This window comes from Xenopus laevis, chromosome 2L (genome assembly GCF_017654675.1).
Source record: "Xenopus laevis strain J_2021 chromosome 2L, Xenopus_laevis_v10.1, whole genome shotgun sequence".
Classification (NCBI taxonomy): domain Eukaryota; kingdom Metazoa; phylum Chordata; class Amphibia; order Anura; family Pipidae; genus Xenopus; species Xenopus laevis.
The window spans coordinates 112229379-112248641 of record NC_054373.1 but is presented as its reverse complement, the minus strand read 5'-3'; the positions used below and the strand labels follow the sequence as shown (position 1 = coordinate 112248641).

The 19263-nt window shown below is 35.6% G+C and overlaps 1 protein-coding gene across 6 annotated transcripts in view; it reads right to left on the bottom strand.

The window, feature by feature from the left end:
- dmd.1.L (dystrophin, gene 1 L homeolog) overlaps positions 1-19263 on the bottom strand; it is a 1148817-nt gene that overhangs the window by 450597 nt on the left and 678957 nt on the right. For all 6 annotated transcript variants that reach the window (XM_018244936.2, XM_018244933.2, XM_041580924.1 and 3 more), the window contains 2 exons: positions 15829-15976; positions 13338-13487 (listed from right to left, as the gene is read on the bottom strand). In XM_018244936.2, the coding sequence (XP_018100425.1) occupies positions 13338-13487; positions 15829-15976 (298 nt within the window). The remainder of the gene's footprint in view (positions 1-13337; positions 13488-15828; positions 15977-19263) is intronic.

The following is a 19263-nucleotide window of genomic DNA, read 5'->3' as shown; positions in this document are numbered from 1 at the left end:
GTTTATCCAAGATCACAATGTGTGAAATGAAATCATACTACATGCCATGGAAATAATGCTACACTGTAAGGTTTGTTACATAAATTGTTGGGGGCCCATTTACTTAGCTCGAGTGAAGGATTGAATAAAAAAAAACTTCGAATTTCGAATGTTTTTTTTTTGTCTACTTCGACCATCGAATGGGCTACTTCGACCATCGACTACGACTTCGAATCGAACAATTTGAACTAAAAATCGTTCGACTTTTAGTCAATGTTAGCCTATGGGGAAGGTAATTTTGGTCGAAGACAAATCGTCCGATCGATGGATTAAAATCCTTGAATCGAACGATTTTTCATTCAATAGAACGAATAGCAATAAATCCTTCGACTTCGATATTCAAAGTCGAAGGATTTAACTTCGACAGTCGAATATCGAGGGTTAATTAACCCTCGATATTCGACCTTAAGTAAATTTGCCCCTTGGTGTCAAAGTATAATAAGTTGCATATTTTTTTCTGCGTTCAGTGTTGTAATGTACTTAGATGTAGACTATAGATCTACAAAAACATGGAAACCTTTTTTCATCAATTACCAAATGTTTAATTTTGCCTTCCCACTGCATTTTTGGCAAAGTTTCAGTGTTATGCATGTTCCCTCATTATTATTACTTGACCCACTCACACCATCACTCCTTCCATATAATATCATACATATATATTGCATGCACAGTTCTTGTATTTTAAACTACTCTAAAAAAGGGTGCTAGATTCCAGTACAGATAAGTATTGTAGGACTTGGGGGAGGTTAAATGATGGAATTTTTACCTACTGAATAGATCTATTATATGCACCAGGATGAATTGGTGTCTACCTATCAAATTAATGGTATTCATTGTTTATAATTGTTTGCTCCATTACTTTGTTTAGGTTGAATGAGTTTCAGAATTATTCAGTGAGACTGTGTTTAATGCATTTACTCTTGTTTTCTGGATTATTGTATTTATTTTACAGAATCATTGTCAGGATGTTGTTTCTATTGCCTAAGGGAGAACGGCAAACAATGTTGCTCAACAAAAATACATTTTCAGTGATTTGCATTTAGAGTAATAAAACTCAGTTAATGTAACTGATGAACTAGCTAGTGGTGCATTCAACAACCTGCTTCAATCTGTGAAAAATAATATATGTATAATGCATGTTTACATTTAATTGTTAATGCTGCAATTAATGATGTGATTCCAAAATTGGAAGTAGTTTGCCCTTTGCCACGGGCAAAAGAAATGCTGAGTGCTGTGCTTTATTTCATACCGCTTAAATATTTTTGACTAAATTAAAAAGTTACATACCAATTTTGAGGCCAATTCTCTGTGTCTCTGAAACAAAATTTCCCCTTTCCTCTCTCTGAATGATTGTGAAAATACTTGGAAGTCTATATACCAACATTTTAATTTGTTAATTTTTGAATTTGCTTTAAATTTGGCCAAAAAGTTAGCTTATTTCATTAAAAATGTGAATCTAAAAAAAATCAAATGAATACAACCATGTAAATAAACTTGAATACAGATGAAGCCACTTGGATTTGTGAGTTAAATGCATCATGACTCAGAGTTAATTGAATAAACTGTGCTATCTAAAGTCATCTTAACTCATTTAATGCATTTAACCTTTTCATTAGCATACCAAAGCACCATTGTTCACAATGGTGAATGCTTTAATTAGATGGGATGTTGTGACACAGTTTTCTGTGTTAAATGAGATAAATGGGATATCTGTGTTTAGTTATTCTGTGTCAAACAGACAAACCAAAGTGGCTGCATCTGTACATCAAATTTATATTCTACGCATTATTTTGTCTACTCAACAGTTTTGTTGATATTTGAATTCAGATGGTGATTAGTAATGAGTGAATTATTTTTTGAAAGCATAAATTCGCAGAAAAATTCAGCGTTTTATTGACTTATTTTTCGTGAAAATTTTGCAAGAATTTGGCAAACATTTTCGCTGAGAAAAATGCTGCAAAAAGGCCCACTAACTTTAAAGTGGACCTGTCACCCAGACATAAAAATCTGTATAATAAAAGTCCTTTTTAAATTAAACATGAAATCCAAATTCTTTTTTTCTATTAAAGCATTCATAGCTGTTGTAAACACATTGAAAAATCTCAAATATTGTCTGCCCCTCCTCTATGCCTTAGACATAGAGGCAGGGCAAGCAATTACTTTCACTTTCCATTCAGCACTTCCTAGAGGTCACTGCTCTCCCCATATTCCCCCAGTTCTCTTTACCATTTAATTGTGTAACCAGGGCATGGGGATAGACATTGGGTCCCCCATTCTGGTGCACAAATAAGATTCTGAGTTGATGCAAGGCTTGCCTTAATAACAGTGTCCACAAAATGGCTCCTTCCTGCTTGCTATAATTGTTCCCAGACTGATGGAAACAATAATTTATACAACGTAATTAAAGTTAATTTTGCTTGACTAACATGATAATAAAAGGATTTGGAATAATCTTTTTGGGTGACGGGTCCCCTTTGCATTTGGAGTGAGAAAAAGCTCTAATTTACTTCAGTATATTTGGTGTGAGAAAAAAAAAATCCCATTGATGTTAATGCATTTGAAGTAAGAAAATAATCCCACTGATTTCAATTAATTTGGTATGAGAAAAAACGCCCCTTGACTTCAATGCATTTTGCTAATTTTTTTTTTTAAAATGGGACAGAGTAATTAATCATTAGTGATGGGCGAATTTATTCGCTAAACCACCGCAGAAATTTGCCAGCGAAATTTTTTCGCCGTTTCGTGGGAACGCCCCAAATTCGCCCATCACTATTAATCACTAATGTTGATAAAGCAGCCCCTTGTTCTCACTGGTGATTAGTTTGATTCTTTAGGTCTTTAGCTGAGTACCTAAATTATTAATTAATTATACATTAAAAATGGTCAGACTTGTGCGGCTTACGGCAGACATATCTTCACATCATGTTATTGGCATTACTTGAAAGCATCCTATTTGTGGACTATAGACTTTTAGCTATGTAAAGTAAGGCTTTAATCTTATCTGGCAGGTGTGGCATTTATGTTTGGGTTTTTTTTTGTCTGATCTCATTTTCTATAAAAATAGGTAACTTATAAGTTGTGAGAAAACAGTTCTATTGATATATTTTTTTAAGATTTAGGCAGCAAAAGCTTTTCTGAGAAAAAAAGCATTACTGAAAATAGAGCAGTTCCACTTTCACTTAATAACCCCTGAAAACAACCTCATTTTTATCTAATCCTCTTTATATGCTTTCATTTTAATCCTTTTGAAGTATTTATATTATTAATCTAATTTTACAGGGATGCAGACATTCCTACACTTTTCTGTTTGAAGTACAAAGTCTGAAACAGGAAGTAGAAAAAAAAGATGAGAATAGTTGCTCTGCAGGATGCACAAGAGAAAATAAAAAATGCAAATGAATAGGCCAGAGAATATTAATCCACCACTAGCACAAACACTAGCATTGCAAGACATGAATCTGTATTCTGTACTAATGTTCTGTATTATGCTGCACATATGAGCAATAAATAACTGCAAATTGTAAGTTTATTTTATAAATCACTGCCCCCCTACTATGGTTGGTGAGATCAACAAGTAGCATATTGATTGTCAGTTTAATATTAATATTGGCTTTTTTTCAGAATTTGGTATTCAAGATACCCCTCTCCTTAATTATAACAACAAATATCCCTTTGAGTTGCAGTGCAAATGATGTAAACAATTCTAAAGTCACAAAAATATATAAAACATTATACCAATTGCAAACAGACTCAAGGGGAAATATAGAAAAAAATATATTAGGTAACATTGTGTGCACAAATTATTAGTTTCTGCATTTTGTGTATTTTTCCATTAATGATTTGCATTACAATTAGTGATGGGCGAATTTGCGCCGTTTCGCTTCGCCGAAAAATTCGCGAATTTCGCGGGAAATTTGCGAAACAGCAAAAAATTCGCGAAACGGCACCGGCGTCTCGTTTTTGATGCCGGCGCCCGTTTTTGACGCCGGCGTCCGTTTTTTCGAATAAAATTTTTTTGACGCCAGCAAATTTTAGCCACGAATTTTCGCGGGCGTTTCACGAATTTATTCGCTGCCAGCGAATCGCGCAAATTCGCCGCAAATTCGCGCCTGACGAATAAATTCGCCCATCACTAATTACAATCCCCATTAGATGTTATTGCTCTATTATCATATTAGAAGTTAGACTTAAGTTGTATTTTTTGGAAGGCCGCATCATACATTTATTGATACACTATACTAGGTCCAGTGAGCAAGTCTTTATACTATATACACTGATAAATGTAATTAAATATGATCCCGTATTCAGGCCCACAATAGGGGAACAATTCATGGTCATACTAAAAAATTAAATATTCCACTAATTTTAAAATCAATTGTAGGGAATAGAAATTGTCTAGACAAATAATGAAACGTTTTTTACCCAACCTGAAAAAGTCTCTTGTGTGAATAAATTAATTTTCAGTAACATTTTCTATACCTGAAACATATCTGTAACAAAAACTGTGCCTTGAGATGTTTGTGCAACTTTCATGAAGTGTAAAAAAGAAAAGACATAGCAGCTGAAGAGCCAAAGGTCTAAGACCCATGGTTAAAATGTTAGTATAAGTTTTAAAAAACCCTAATCAATCTGATGCAATGTATTAAAAAGTGAATTAATGTTTTGCCTCCATCAAGCACATCTCATACTTTTTATGATGCATGAAGTATATGTCTTAAAGGCTGAGGAGAATAAATGAAGAGAAACTTGTTCTGGCACCCAGCTTACTTTCTGATAATCTAGCTCATCCTTCTTGGTTGACACTATAGCAAGAATAACATTAAAGAGTAATAAACCCTTTCCAGCAAACCTCTTATTCCTTGGTTCACTGGCCCTAGGTCTAATCTATCAATCCATTTAGAGTAGAAAACAGGTAAGAAAGCCATTATAAGGCTGCTATGTGTTGTTGCAGGTGGTAGGGGGAAAACTGAATTTGTTGCTGATTCCATAGTTTTGTAGATTATGAAATATCAAAGTAAAGTTAGATAAAAAATATAGATGATTAATATGCACAGTATGAATTATATTTTAAATGTATTTTGTGCAGAGTTTGCAATAAAGTAGGAAATTTTAGGAAATATAGGACATGTTTATATACATGTTTATGTACATTCCATCATACACACTTCCCTTATTTACAGCATTACAGTATTTCTTTTTTAATTCTAATTATAAGTTTAAGGGTCTGACAACTCAGTCTTCATAGAACTATTCAAATGTACAGCAGATAAATGATGAAACAAAAGTGGTGGTTTTGTTGAAATGTATATATGAAGTTAATCACTATTATGGTATGTAAGTTCCCTGCTGGTACTAACAAATGCAACAACAAACAAATGCAACAACAAATGCAATAAAGATTGATTATTATAGTATATTGAGTATACTGGAGCACAAGTATTTTTTTCATTGTAAATTTCACTTGGAGAGAGTGCTTCTTTTTCTTTTTATGATATATATACATTTTTATATTTATTTATGGTTTTAGAGTAAGTTTCATTTTCATTCCTTTCATTTTTCCATTCATACCTTTTTTCTACATTTGCTGTTCTGAATACTGGAAAGGCAGTGTGATAAGCAATTCTCACATGCTATGAGAATAATTTGTTTTTATGTGCGCTACATTATCATAGAAAATTGCCTATTTCCAATATTTGAACATTCAGTTTCTAGATGAAATAAGAAGACAGAAAATGGATACGTGAAATTAGGTATCTTTTATAATCTCAATAAAAAGAGATTAAATAAAAAGAAAAGCTGTAGTATATTCAACTTCATGTCAGGCATCTATGAATAAATGATGTAATTTTGAACTGATATTTGTAGTAATTAAACTAATAGACTTTTAAAGATGTTCCAAATAGGTATAATTCATAAAGAAATTAACAAGAGAAAGAGGAATAGTTGCTAACTATGTCACCGTTACTCTTTTATTTCTCTAACCTATAAAAATCAAAATGAATGTCTGAAATCAAAGTGAATATAATGTAATAAGGCAGTAATCCTGAGAAAGTCTCTGCTTCTCCATTTTGTGTAGATGCTCTTTCCCTAGACAAACTCCGTGTCAGTACTCATCGGGGATAGCCTCTCCTCCCTGCTCCCATTAGAAGGACCCTCCCAAAGCCTTTAAAAAGCCAACCACACCCACTTACCGGTGCCTTTTTTCCCTTCCCTTTTGCTTTTGCTCCCATTGGAACTAAAACATTTTTTTTAACCTTGGGAAAGCATTAGGCCTACCCACAAGGCGACCTAGGGACAGGGGTTTTGGTCCACAGGACCTTTTGTTCCCCAGCACACTACCTCATATCTGGAGTCTTCTGAGCTTCAGCTTCCAGATCAGGTAAGGCACTGGTGTGCAATGTTTGCTACTCCTTGTCTGCCTGTGTTTCAGTTGCCTTCCTGTATTGCTGTCAGAGCATTTGGTGGCAGGTGCTTTTCCCCCCATCTATGTGCCCTCCCGACCTGCCCAGACGGCAGTGATATAGGTGGCCCCTACACCCCATTTTTTACGGATGGGCGAGGGAGGTGGCAGTTAGTTTAGGCATAATTAGTTAGGGGCCTAAAACTTACTGCCTCCTGTTACTTTTGTTTTCTTTTATGTTTTAATGGGGGCAGGTTTATGGTCAGCTGCATTCCTCAACAGTCTTTCCTAAGGTGGAGATATATAAATAAAAAAGTCAAAACAAAAACAAAAGTTGCTCTATAGGCTTCAGCCAAAATAGCAGCAAACTTGGGCCCTTGCAGGAGGCACCAACACTAATTATCCAATTTGCCTCTGCATAACCTAAGCAGTTGCTTTTGGTTACTTGCTTATGCAGACAAATCAGATTATCCCTTTGTCTGTGCTGACACCAGCTGAGTATAATCAAGTGATTCCTGTGCAACTGCCAGCTATAGCAAGTGGAGATGGCCCCGCCCACTCTCTAAACTCAGCAGAATAGAACGCTGCTTCAGAAGCCTCAGGTAAGTACTGCGTAAGTACTGCTGTTGTCAGTAAACTTGTGAGGCCTGTCTTCCTGTTGACAATGAACCTCCTAATTGATGTAGAGAGTGCCCTGAAATATGTGGCATTAAGGGGTCTGCTTCCAGCCTTGTATAATAAGCAGCAGGTAAGGAGCGTGTCCATATGTTGTTCTGCAGTGTACTAAAGTCTAACAAACTGCTTGCATGCAATGTAATCATATGCTTATCTGCACTGTGCTTGGTTCTGGTGATTTGCCCACCTGAAACCAGTAGCCCTAATACAAATATATAAATGGGCTAGCATGCTCTTATGCTGACATGTAGGGGCACATTTACTAAGGGTCGAAAATCGAAGGATTTACCGCAAATCCTACGATCGGAGGAAAAATCTTTTGAATCGAACGATTCGAAGGATTTTAATCGATCGATCGAAGGATTTTCCTTCGATCAAAAAAACCGTAGAAAACTGATGGGGAAGGTCCCCATAGGCTAACATTGTACCTCAGTAGGTTCAAACTGCCGAAGTGTGTAGTCAACGTTTTTTTTAAAGAGACAGTACTTCGACTATCGAATGGTTGAATAGTCGAACGATTTTTAGTTCGAATCGTTCAAATCGAAGTCGTAGTCGAAGTAGCCTATTCGATGGTCGAAGTACCCCAAAAAATACTTCGAAATTCAAAGTTTTTTTTTACTTCGAATCCTTCACTTGAGCTTAGTAAATGTGCCCTGTAGTGTATACTGACACGCAGGGTGCGGAGTTCAGGCCATTTGCATACATGACATCAGTAGCCCTATTGAATATGGATCACTGGACTGGGTGGCGGCTAGGCCCTGATATATGCTTGCTCTAAGCAGCAGCTAATCTAAACTATGTATTACATGTTGCTGTGATTATATTTGTGTGCTTCTATTTTGTTCTGCAGTATATACTCTGGCTATTGCTCACCTGAACAAGTAGCCCTAATGGATGTAGAGCACAGACCTGGCGAGCTGCTAGGCCCTGATATATGATTGCCCTAAGCAGCAGCTAATATAAACTATGTATTACATATTGCTGTGATTATATCTGTGTGCTCCTAGTTTGCTCTGCAGTATATGTTCTAGTTATTGCTCACCTGAAATGAGTAGCCCTAATGGATGTAGATCACTGGGCTGGGTGGCTGCTAGGTTCTGATATAGGCTTGCTCTAACCTAAACTATGCATTAGATGGTGTTGTGATTGTATCTGGGGTACATTGGGGTTCAATACCGATGAGTACTGACATGGATACGTACATGTGAATGTCTGATTATGCCATTGCTTTGCTCCTGGGATAAGGGATGGCTTAATCAATTAAGCAAGGAATGTACTTTATTACTGTACATGGCAATGTTTCTCCCTGTGGTAGGTAAGTTTAAATAAGCCCGTCTGTGGTAGGTAAATTTAAATAAGCCCGTCTGTCATAAGGATCACTGGGTTAGCAACAATAACAATATATATACACACACACACATATATATTCAATATTAAGGTGTGTATATGTGTGTGCATATATATATATATATATATTAATATATAATATATAATATATAAAATATATAAAATATATAAAATATATAAATATATAAAATATATAAAATATATAAAATATATATAATATATATAATATATATAATATATATAATATATATAATATATATAATATATAATATATAATATATAATATATTATAATATAATTTTTTTTTTTTTCCTGGAGTGCCCGCACCTCTGACAGTAGTTGATTGGAGGTGCTTGATCAATATTTGTGATATAGGTAATAGAGGATCCGCACTCTCATTTTCAAAGTATAACAACTTTTATTTTTCACATTACAATCCGACGTTTCGGTCCCTCCTGGGGACCTTTCTCGAGGATATATATATAGATAAGGTTTTTGCCTTTTTGAGAAAGGTTCCTGTGCGGAACCGAAACGTCTGCTTAATAAACCTATATTTTCATTCAATATATTGTACTTTTTTTTTCTCCTTTTTATGAAAATCCTGTGAGTGCCAGAATTTTACACTCTTTATCCATTTCTACTAGAGCAGCCAGGTCATCTGACTAATTTTTAGGGGTGCAACCTGTGCCCATTTCTATATACATATGTGTGTATGGATAGATAGATAGATAGATAGATAGATAGATGGATGGATAGATAGTACAGGACTACAAGTTCTAACTATGACAGAGTTAAAGAAGAACAAGGAATATAGTTCTCTATGCTTGGCTGAATTAACCCTATATGTATTTCTACCCTTTCTTGGGAGGCTTCTCAGTGCCTCCTACAAGCTAAAGAGGGGGGCTTCTACCCAGGGTTATGCATTGACACTTACTACTGATAAGCTTAATGTCAGGATAAATGGGTACACATAGACATCAGGCCACTGGGAGGTTTTAGGTCTTCTCTTAAATGAGGCTGGTCATTTTTTCAGACAAAAAGTTTTCAGGTTATAGGAATCCTCAAAGTGTCAGACAATAGAGATGGCCTTTGTTCAAGTTACAAATAGGACTGGCCCAGTATAGGAGTATTTTGCTTATACTGCCAGCAAAACAAAGCATCATTGTGGCTTAAAGGCCAGGTTTCTGCTCTGCGTCCAGAAGGCAGACCTATTTTGGGTCTGTTTTTTCTTCAATTTTCCATCCCCTAGTTAGTGTTTTTTTTAGAATACAGGGCTGGCTGTTCTTCCATACCTGATCGGTAACTGATTAGACAGCAGATGGGAGCATTCAATGAGTGCAAATATTTTCCTCTCTAAGTCAGTGCCCTCTTGAATCACCAGCAGGAATCTGTCTCCTCACAGTTACATACTGGTGTTTTTACCTGTTCTATTGCCTCAGACTGTAATGTACTTGACTCTCCTGAGCAGGATCATAGTCTTCCCTTATGTGAGACGTTTGCAGTTATTACAGTAGAGTGCATTCTCCTACATCAACAGCCTTATTCATTTCATTCTGAATGAATTGAGGATATTTAAGTATTTGTCCTGCAAGTCTGTCTAGCTTCAAACAGGATGTTTGGATGTGTTTGTCTGTTTTGTCCATGTCTATCACATTGTTCTCTATACTATGGGGATTTACATTTACACTGGCTGAGATTTGGGTCTATTGTACATTCTCACAGGGCTCTCTGTCCAGGTAACTTTCCAGATGCGACACTTCTATTAGCCTTGTTTGTTCTCTGATTCACATTGCTGTGCCACTTCTGATACATATGACCCAGCATGACTCTAGTGGATTAGAAGCCCTTCTGACACTTACTGGAACATCCATAGGGCCTCTCCAGTCCTAAGGTCAGCTTCACTTAGAGAGTTCATATATATGTAGTATAGTGGATTCCAAATATAAATATTTCCCTTACAGGTGGGAAGAAAACACTGGTTTCGTGGGTGACTCTAACCATCTCTCCATGGCGTACAACCTGCCTCCATGAGTCAAGGGATTTCCCTTTAGCTGCACAGGGGTTATTTTGGATCTGTAACCTTATGGGTATCCAGTTATAACTCTCATAAGACTAGGTTGGGTCAACTAACAAGGGCTCTATTCCTTAGGTACTGTAGTTGCTCTGGTTCTCACTGTTAATTGAGTCTACCTCGACACAGGACCTTACACCGTGTAAGGAATTCTAACCCAATTTATGTCTCAGCTGCCCTTGTCCCTGTTCTTTTTGGATCTGTTTTCTGTTAAAACAATTCTGACTGCTAGGCATTCTGATATGTAGATGTTTATGGTATGTGCCTCATGGTACTTTGTATACCCTGCACTTGTTGTTATATTCTAAACAGGTCATACCTACAATGGGTCTGTTCTGGGTTCTTACTCCTACCAAGTGTTTCTTACAGGTACCTTGCAATTTGCATTGAGACTAGGCATACATGTGATGGATGCTTCTTGGTGAGTAGGAGAGTAAGTATTTCAGCTTGCTGAATTTGCCATCTGCAGGGGTGTCTTCCTCTCTCTCTTCTGGAAGGGTGAAGTGTTTTTTATTGAACTCACTTGTTCCTCACTCCGACAGTGGACTAACACCTCTCTCTCTTTAGTATAGTCTATACTATATGTGGCTGTTATTAGCCTTGTGAACTTATTCTGGGGGTTTCCCTTGGTGTCTCTATATTAACTTATAAAGGCTGCATGATTGTGGACTGTCTAGTCAGTGTTATTCCATTCCTGATTACAGATTCTTCTTAAAGTGTATTCCATCCCATTGGGAAAATCGTAACTTGCTACATCCCGATGAGTACTGACATGGAGTTCGTCTAGGGAAAATGGAAGATTATTTCATACTTACCGTGATCTTCCTTTCCTTGACGAACTCCATGTCAGTACGGCCCACCCTTTTTTTTTTTTTTGGTAATTTGAGAGCTTGTTACAAAGACGCCGGTAAGTGGGTGTGGTTGGCTTTTTAAAGGCTTGGGGAGGGTCCTTCTAATGGGAGCAGGGAGGAGGGGCTATCCCCGATGAGTACTTCCATGGAGTTCATCCAAGAAAGGAAGATCACGTTAAGTATGAAATAATCTTCCTTTTTCCAATTTTTTCCCATACTCTGTGTGTGCAATTAAAAATGTATAGCACCAAATTTAAGCCAATTTAAAAGTATGATTTTTATGGTTTACTTTTTATTTCTAAATGATACTGTTTACACTGCAACTAATTCACTCTATCATTTAAAATGGTACCAACAAATGTATTTTTTAGCTATAATATTGGTGTCAATCTCAGCCATCTCAGTGCTTTGTGCCTGATTCTGAGCTTTGAGAAGTAGCAGCTCTTTAGGATGGAACTACTACTGTTCCTCCCCTTCTTGTTGGATTTTACCACAACCCAAGTTGTGCTCCCTATCTCCACCTAGTAGTAGATATGAGAATAGCACCTAAGAAGGAAAAAGCAGGGGTTTTCCCTGCTTGGGTGCTATTCTCATGTCTACCACCAGTGGAGCACAACTTGTGTCGGTAAAAAAAAATGAGAGAAGGTTCCAGTGCAAACAATCCTATCTATCTGGCCATTGTTTTGTTGATAGGCTGCCAATGGCCTAATGTGTGATATCACTCCAACCTGCAGTGTAGCAGTAAAGAGTGACTGAAGTTTATCAGAGTACAAGTCACATGGCTTGGGGGCACCTGGGAAATGGACATCATGTATAGCTCCATGCCAAATTTAAAAATTAAATATAAAAAAATATTTTTGCTCTTTTAAAAAAATGGATTTCGGTGCAGAATTTTGCTGGAGCAGCACTATTAACTGATGCCTTTTCAGTGTCCCTTTAACTAGTCATTTTTCAAAATTTTCTGCTGTTCTGTAAACTTTAGCATTTGCTTATAATATTTAAGATAAATTTATGTATGCCTAGAGATTCCCATCCTGGTAAAGAGTGCCACAGACTGCTATGGGCTACAAACCATGTCTAGTTGCATTGGCTTATGATTTAACAAGGGTCATTTACAATTGTAAGTGCAATGAGAAAAGGGCAATCACCATGTTGTTTCCACAATGTGTGTTACAGATAAGCAGGGAAAGAAGTGTCACAAATGCAAATGGTGCATTCAAATCTGCTCATGTTTCTATGCGAATCATACGCAATTATGCTGAAAATATTCTGTCTAGTTGCCAATCGGGGGGAGTTGTGCCAGATTCTTTTATTGCAACCTGCTTTGTCGATTGACCCAGTGGGCTGTGAGTACCCAGGAGCTACTGTTCAGAGGTGGCAGTAGCTTCATGGTTCCATTGAAACTGTACTCGATTTTCAATGGGTGGCACTGAGCACGGATATATGAAAGTGCAAGGAGGGCCAATTGATTCAAGCGAATGGGATTTTTCACACAACTGACCACGGGGAAATTTATGTAACCTCATCTGCATTCACACTCTTAAATAACCCCTATAGACATAGATTGTTATACAGGTATATAATCTGTACTAAACTGTACGAAAAAATAATTTAAACATTAAATAAACCAAATAGGATTGTGTTAAACACCTATCTTCGTATCTTATGTATCTTCGTTTGGATCAAGTTCAAGGTACTGTTTTATTATTACAGAGAAAAAAAAATGTAAGAATTATTTGATTAACTGGAGTTAATGAGGGATTGCCTTCCTGTAATTTGGAACTGTCTGGATAGCGGGTTTAAAACTAAGTGCTGCAATGGATAACAAAGATATATTTTTCTAAAAACTATAACATATTTTATTCTATTAAAGAAAGCTAAAGGTTTCCCTTTATCAAAAGACTATAATTTATTTTAGATTTACAGAAGATCGTGCATTTTTCTCTATACAAACCTTTATCCAACGCTGGTTGGCCTCTTTCAAGCCACTTTCAATTTTTTTCTTCTCTGTTGGAGCTATTGTTGTACTTCCTAATGCTGTTCCTCCAGCTTCATTCAGCTGTTTCAAGAACTCTTTGCGAGGCAGTAGCTCCTCTGCTGTAAACTGTAATGGTAAAATTGTATGTAAATATTATAGTGCACAAACATACTGAATACCCTAAAGCTTTGCAAAAGATGAACTGCAATTCTAGATATTCTTATATACACTTATTAATTTAGTGAAGTCATTTGTCTAATTTTGCTTAACTACTCCAATGCATATATTTAAGTTTCTCAAATATGCTGATTCAAATAAAAGCCAAGGTTGTTATACAACTATGGCATCTAGAAAGCTGTGATATACAGGAAATGGCATTTCCCATAGAGCCCTAGTGTACTTAGGAAAATAATTCTTCATTTGTGATTGATCTTTATTTCTGTGATAGCAAAAAACTTCGACTTGACTTTAACTAAGATACAATAAACTCACGTCTAGGGTTTATTTTGCTGTTTTAATATTTTATTTGTAGCCTAGAGGCTTGGGACCCTGGGATTTTGTAGATAAGGGATGTTTCCATAATTTGGATCATCATCCTTTAGGGGCACATTTATCAAGGGTCGAATTGAAAATTCAAAGTAAAAAAAAAATAGAATTTCGAGCTATTTTTGTGTACTTCTAGGGAATAGTCCGAATTAGATTCGAATTTGAAAAAAATTTGAAAATTTAAATATCGAAATTTAACTTGTCTCTTTAAAACTTCGACTTCAACCATTTGCAAGTTAAAACCTGCCGAATTGCTGTTTTAGCCTATGGGGGACCTCCTAGAACCCATTTGGAGGCAATTTGCGGAAAAATCAACTTTTTTTTTTTAAATACTTTGAATGGAATACGATCTTACTTCGATTCGAATGATCGGATACAGCCTATTCACCCGTGGAAAAAATGTTTATTTTTTTTAATATATTTTGGTTGGTCTCTTTTTATATGAATTTCGAAGTTATGGGCATTCAAAAAAACTCCGATTACTTTGAAATTCGACCTTTGATAAATCTGCCCCTGAGTCTGCAAAAAATAATGTAAACATGAAATACACCCAGTAGGATTATTTTGACACCAATATGGATGCATGCATCCATGTGTCACTGCACACACAGTATTGATATCAGTATTGATATCGGCTCAGAACAGAAGAAACACTTTGATATTAACTTTAAAACTTGAATTAAAGAAGTTATTCATCTTTACATTGCATTTTAGTATGATGTAGAAAATACTGAAAATAATGATTTTATTAGACAATTTTCAATCGGTCTTCATTTTTTTTTGTGTGTGTGCTTTTCCTTTAACTTTTGTTTACAGCTCTCCTGTTTGGAATTTCATCAGCTATCTGATTGCTGGGATGCTCTTTATCCTAGCAACCAGGCAGTGGTTTAAACAAAAGACTAGAATATGAACAGGAGTCCTAAATTGAAAGATAAGTGATAAAAAGTATCAATAACAATAACATTGTAGCCTCACATAGCAATAACGTTTTGGCTGCTGGGGTCAATGCCCCTCATTTGAAAAACAAAGGCAAAAAATTATAAGAAAATAATAATTCAAGTAAAAAGAATATGTAGTGAAGGCCAATTGACAATTTAAAAAAAAATACTGGAAAGAAAAGAGCTGGAAAAATACATTCTACATACCAAAATTAATTTAAAGGTGAAATACCTCTTTAAGGGAAGATATTAACATCCTAACATGGTATGGGATGCTAGCTTGATAAGGATGATTTAAATCAAGAAGTCAAAGTTTGGAGAATGCCATGCCATGTTAATAGATAACATGGAGATATAAGATATGAGATAAAACATAGCTATAGTAAAATATATTCTTTTTTGAAGTATGCCTTCCAAGTTAAATAATACCATGTTTCTCAAATAAATAATTTACTGATATGAGCTTAACAGGCAAAGAAATAACCACAAGCAGAAAATAGACGAAGTTCTGAAACAGCTTGAAAATAAAACAAAGCCAAAAAATATCCCAGCTAGTGATAAGGGAATCTGACCTGTTTCGCTTCATGGAAAATTTGCGAAACAGCAAAAATTTGCCGTAATGTATTGAAGTCTATAACCAACAATTTATGGGGCATTTTATCAAAGAGTAAATTAAGAGATCATCACAGTCCATCAGAGTGAAATTCCATCACTCTCCATTCAGTTCGAAGGGATTTTCAAAAGCGTATTTATCAATGGGTGTAAATTAAAGCTCACACTTTGATAAATATGCCAATAGAAATTAATAGAGAGTGGTGGAATTTCACTCTAGTGAATTGTGGGGATCTATAACTAAATATGCCCCAATGGGTATCATTTTTGCTGCAAAACTAGTAGCAATAGTCAACCACAGAATATACAAAAACATTAGAATTTACAGTAGTTCTATAATGTCAAGGTTGCAGAAATAATACTGGCATTACCTTTACTTTTTCAAGTAACTCATTTAATTGCAGTTCATTTCCAGGCTCTGATGGTTGTCTAGCAATGCCCTCTGCATCTTCTAACCAAACACAGAATTTATTTAAGTCTTCTTGTAATCCATACAACTTCTTCTTTTCTTCCTCTAACCTATAAAATGACATGATTAAACTATTTTTATTATTATTATTTGCCATTTGTGCAGATTATTGTTAGAACATAATGGACAATATTTTCTATTAGTGGAAAATCGAAATCAAATTGACCTAATGGTTAATCTTGAAAAATTTTCACTGCTCATCCGACGACTCTATTGGATGAGTCAGGGAACATTTTCAAGATAACTTCAAGATTTCTAAGAGAGGGTGTATCTCCCTGAAACTTTGATCTTTGTGGTTTCACTGGCACAATAAATAGGGGAAAGCTCCCCAGCTATATAGCAAGTATTGTACAGTCTCTATTGTTTTCTTTGTACTTGGATTGGGTCTCTCTCCATATGTCTAGGAGACCAGGCGCCATGGCATTAGGTATAGTACTTTGTGCAAATAGAAAAAATGTCTTGAGGTATAAATTACAGCCATTCCTTGCTTTGCACAAACTTGGACTCGATTTTTCACATAGGTCTTCGCCCACTTATAAGGCCAATAACCTCCATTCTTTAAACAAAAATTCGAGGTTTTAGAAAATACAGGTATAGGATCTGTTATCCAGAATGCTTGGGACCTGAGGTTTTCCGGATAAGGGGTCTTTCTGTAATTTGGATCTCCAAACCTTAAGTCTACTAAAATATAATTTAAACATTAAATAAATTGCTTCCAATAAGGATTAATTATATCTTAGTTGGGATCAAGTACAAGGTACTGTTTCATTATTACAAAGAAAAAGGAAATCAATTTTAAAAATGTGAATCATTTGATTATAATGGAGTCTATGGGATAAGGTCATTCCGTAATTCGGAGCTTTCTGGATATTGGGTTTCCGGATAATGGATCCTATACCTGTACTTATATACTTAAAATACTTTTTTTGGCTGCAATTTTTTCTTTAATCAAGATAAAACAGCAACCATATTTTTTGATAAATATCCCCCCTTAGTGTATTGTGTGCCAGAAATGACAACATGTGGTATGCTGTTTGTTTATTAAACACAAATGCACCAGTAGCCATAAGCTATTTCTCTCTATATGCAGTACACACTCTTTGGGGCCCATTCATTAAGTTTGAGTGAATTAATAGAAGAAAAAAAACTTCGAATTTCGAAGTGTTTTTTTGGCTACTTCGACCATCGAATGGGCTACTTCAACCTTCGACTACGACTTCGAATCGAACGTTTCGAACTAAAAATCGTTCGACCATTCGATAGTCGAAGTACTGTCTCTTTAAGAAAAAACTTCGACCCCCTAGTTCGCCACCTAAAAGCTACCGAACTCAATGTTAGCCTATGGGGAAGGTCCCCATAGGCTTGGCTAACTTTTTTTGGTCGAAGTATAATCCTTCGATCGTTGGATTAAAATCCTTCGAATCGAAGGATTTAATCGTTCGATCGAACGATTATTCCTTTGATCGTTCGATCGCCCCTTTATGTATTATTTGACTGGATAATGGGGTGGCAATGGTTTAAGATGTTTGGCCTACCATATTAAGATGTGGTCTTATAAAAGCAATCTAGAAACTTTTTTGAAAACAGAAAAGTAACAAAAGATAATAATTTAGAAAGAGCAATATTTATAGTGAAGGGGTGGTTGTCAGTTATTCAGACTGTCTCACTTATAGAGATGGTGCAAACCTCATAAAAATATATAAATGATTATAACAATATGCAGTTTGCTCAGGTAATTCGGAAATAATTGGTATTTGAATGCTCTCAACATGATGCATTCAGAAACTGTGCTATTCTTGATTAATGGATTTAAAAACTCCCTCCCCTTTTATGCAGCATCATTTAATCAACTCAATCTCTACTAAAAAATAACCATACTATAAAATAAACTGTTTTGCCCCCAGAGGAATTTAATTCACAATTTCAGAATTCACTGTTGATGTGTAATGGGATCTAAGATTGTTATTCCCATCAAGAACACTCAAGCTTTTTATTGTGTTTTTACCTAAACAGTGCCACATAAAAAACAGATTATTACATGCTTGAGCAATTCTGCTTCCCTCTGTATTTTATATCTGTGACTGTTTGTTTTGTGATGTTACCTAGAGGATAGCACTTGTTCTACTCTGCAGGTTTTTAAACAATGTTTTGTTAAAAAAAAAAAAAACAGAAATGTGAAAGAAGGAAATGGGCCCAATGAATATTCTTCTAAACAACAACATCCAAATCTCAAATTTGATTTAAAATATTGATACAGTGCCTATTTATAAAGAATGCAAGAACTATGGTAGCTGAAAAAAGTTCAATTGTTTTGTGTTTTAATGTAAAATTTGAAGTACCTGTATACATTTCATGAATGATCACTTGTTAGAGCAAACAGGGAGTCTGATATATTAGACTAAACCAGTCACTGAAGCATTCTAGTTTGTACGATAGCATTATTGATAGTGGTTTATACAGTATATGCACTTTTCATTGAGATACAGCAAAATGTTTTGTGTTTTATATAAATACAGTATGCCTCCATGTTTTAAACCATTTTTATATTACCATTTTCTAGTACCTACAGAAATAGTTGTACGATATCTGCCTTAAAAACGGCCATACACTTAGGGGCAGATTTATCGAGAGTCGAGGGGAAAATTCGCATTTCGAATTTTGATTGAAATTTTGAGTTTTTTATGGCCAAAACTGTCAAATTCAACTAGGGAATTGTTAAAATTCGATTCGAGTTTTTTTTTTTTAAATTCTTATTTGATTTTTCGAAAATGTATCATACACTGGCCCTTTAAGAATTCAAATTCAACTATTTGCCACTTTAAAGCTGCAGAATTGCTGTTTTAGCCTATGGGGGATGCCCTGGGATTAATTTAGAGTTGTAAAAACTCTAATTGAATTTGATTCGATTTGAGTTTGTGGGTCGATCCAATTCACCTGAGTATAAAAAATTAGATTTTTTTTAATAAATTGCAGTTGGCTGAATTTCGAGTTCATGGGAGTTCAAAATAACTCCCATGAACTCAAATTCGACCCTTGATAAATCTGCCCCTTAAAGATTGCTTGTTTGGCAAGGTTGCCAAATGAGCTGATCTTTCCTTGATAAGCCCATGTTGAGCTGGGCACTATCAGGCTGATCCAAGTGTTTGGCTCTGGGGTATCTGGATGGTGTGTGGCCAGATATTGGTCTATCAGGCCCATTGATGAGGCCCATGCAGGGTCCAACTGAAAGCAGCTTTTGCACACCTTTCTATTTTTATTTTTTTATGAAGAATTAATTTTCTCCCAGAGGGAAGTCCATGTCCACTTCCCAAGCAAACGCAAATACATTTTTATAAAC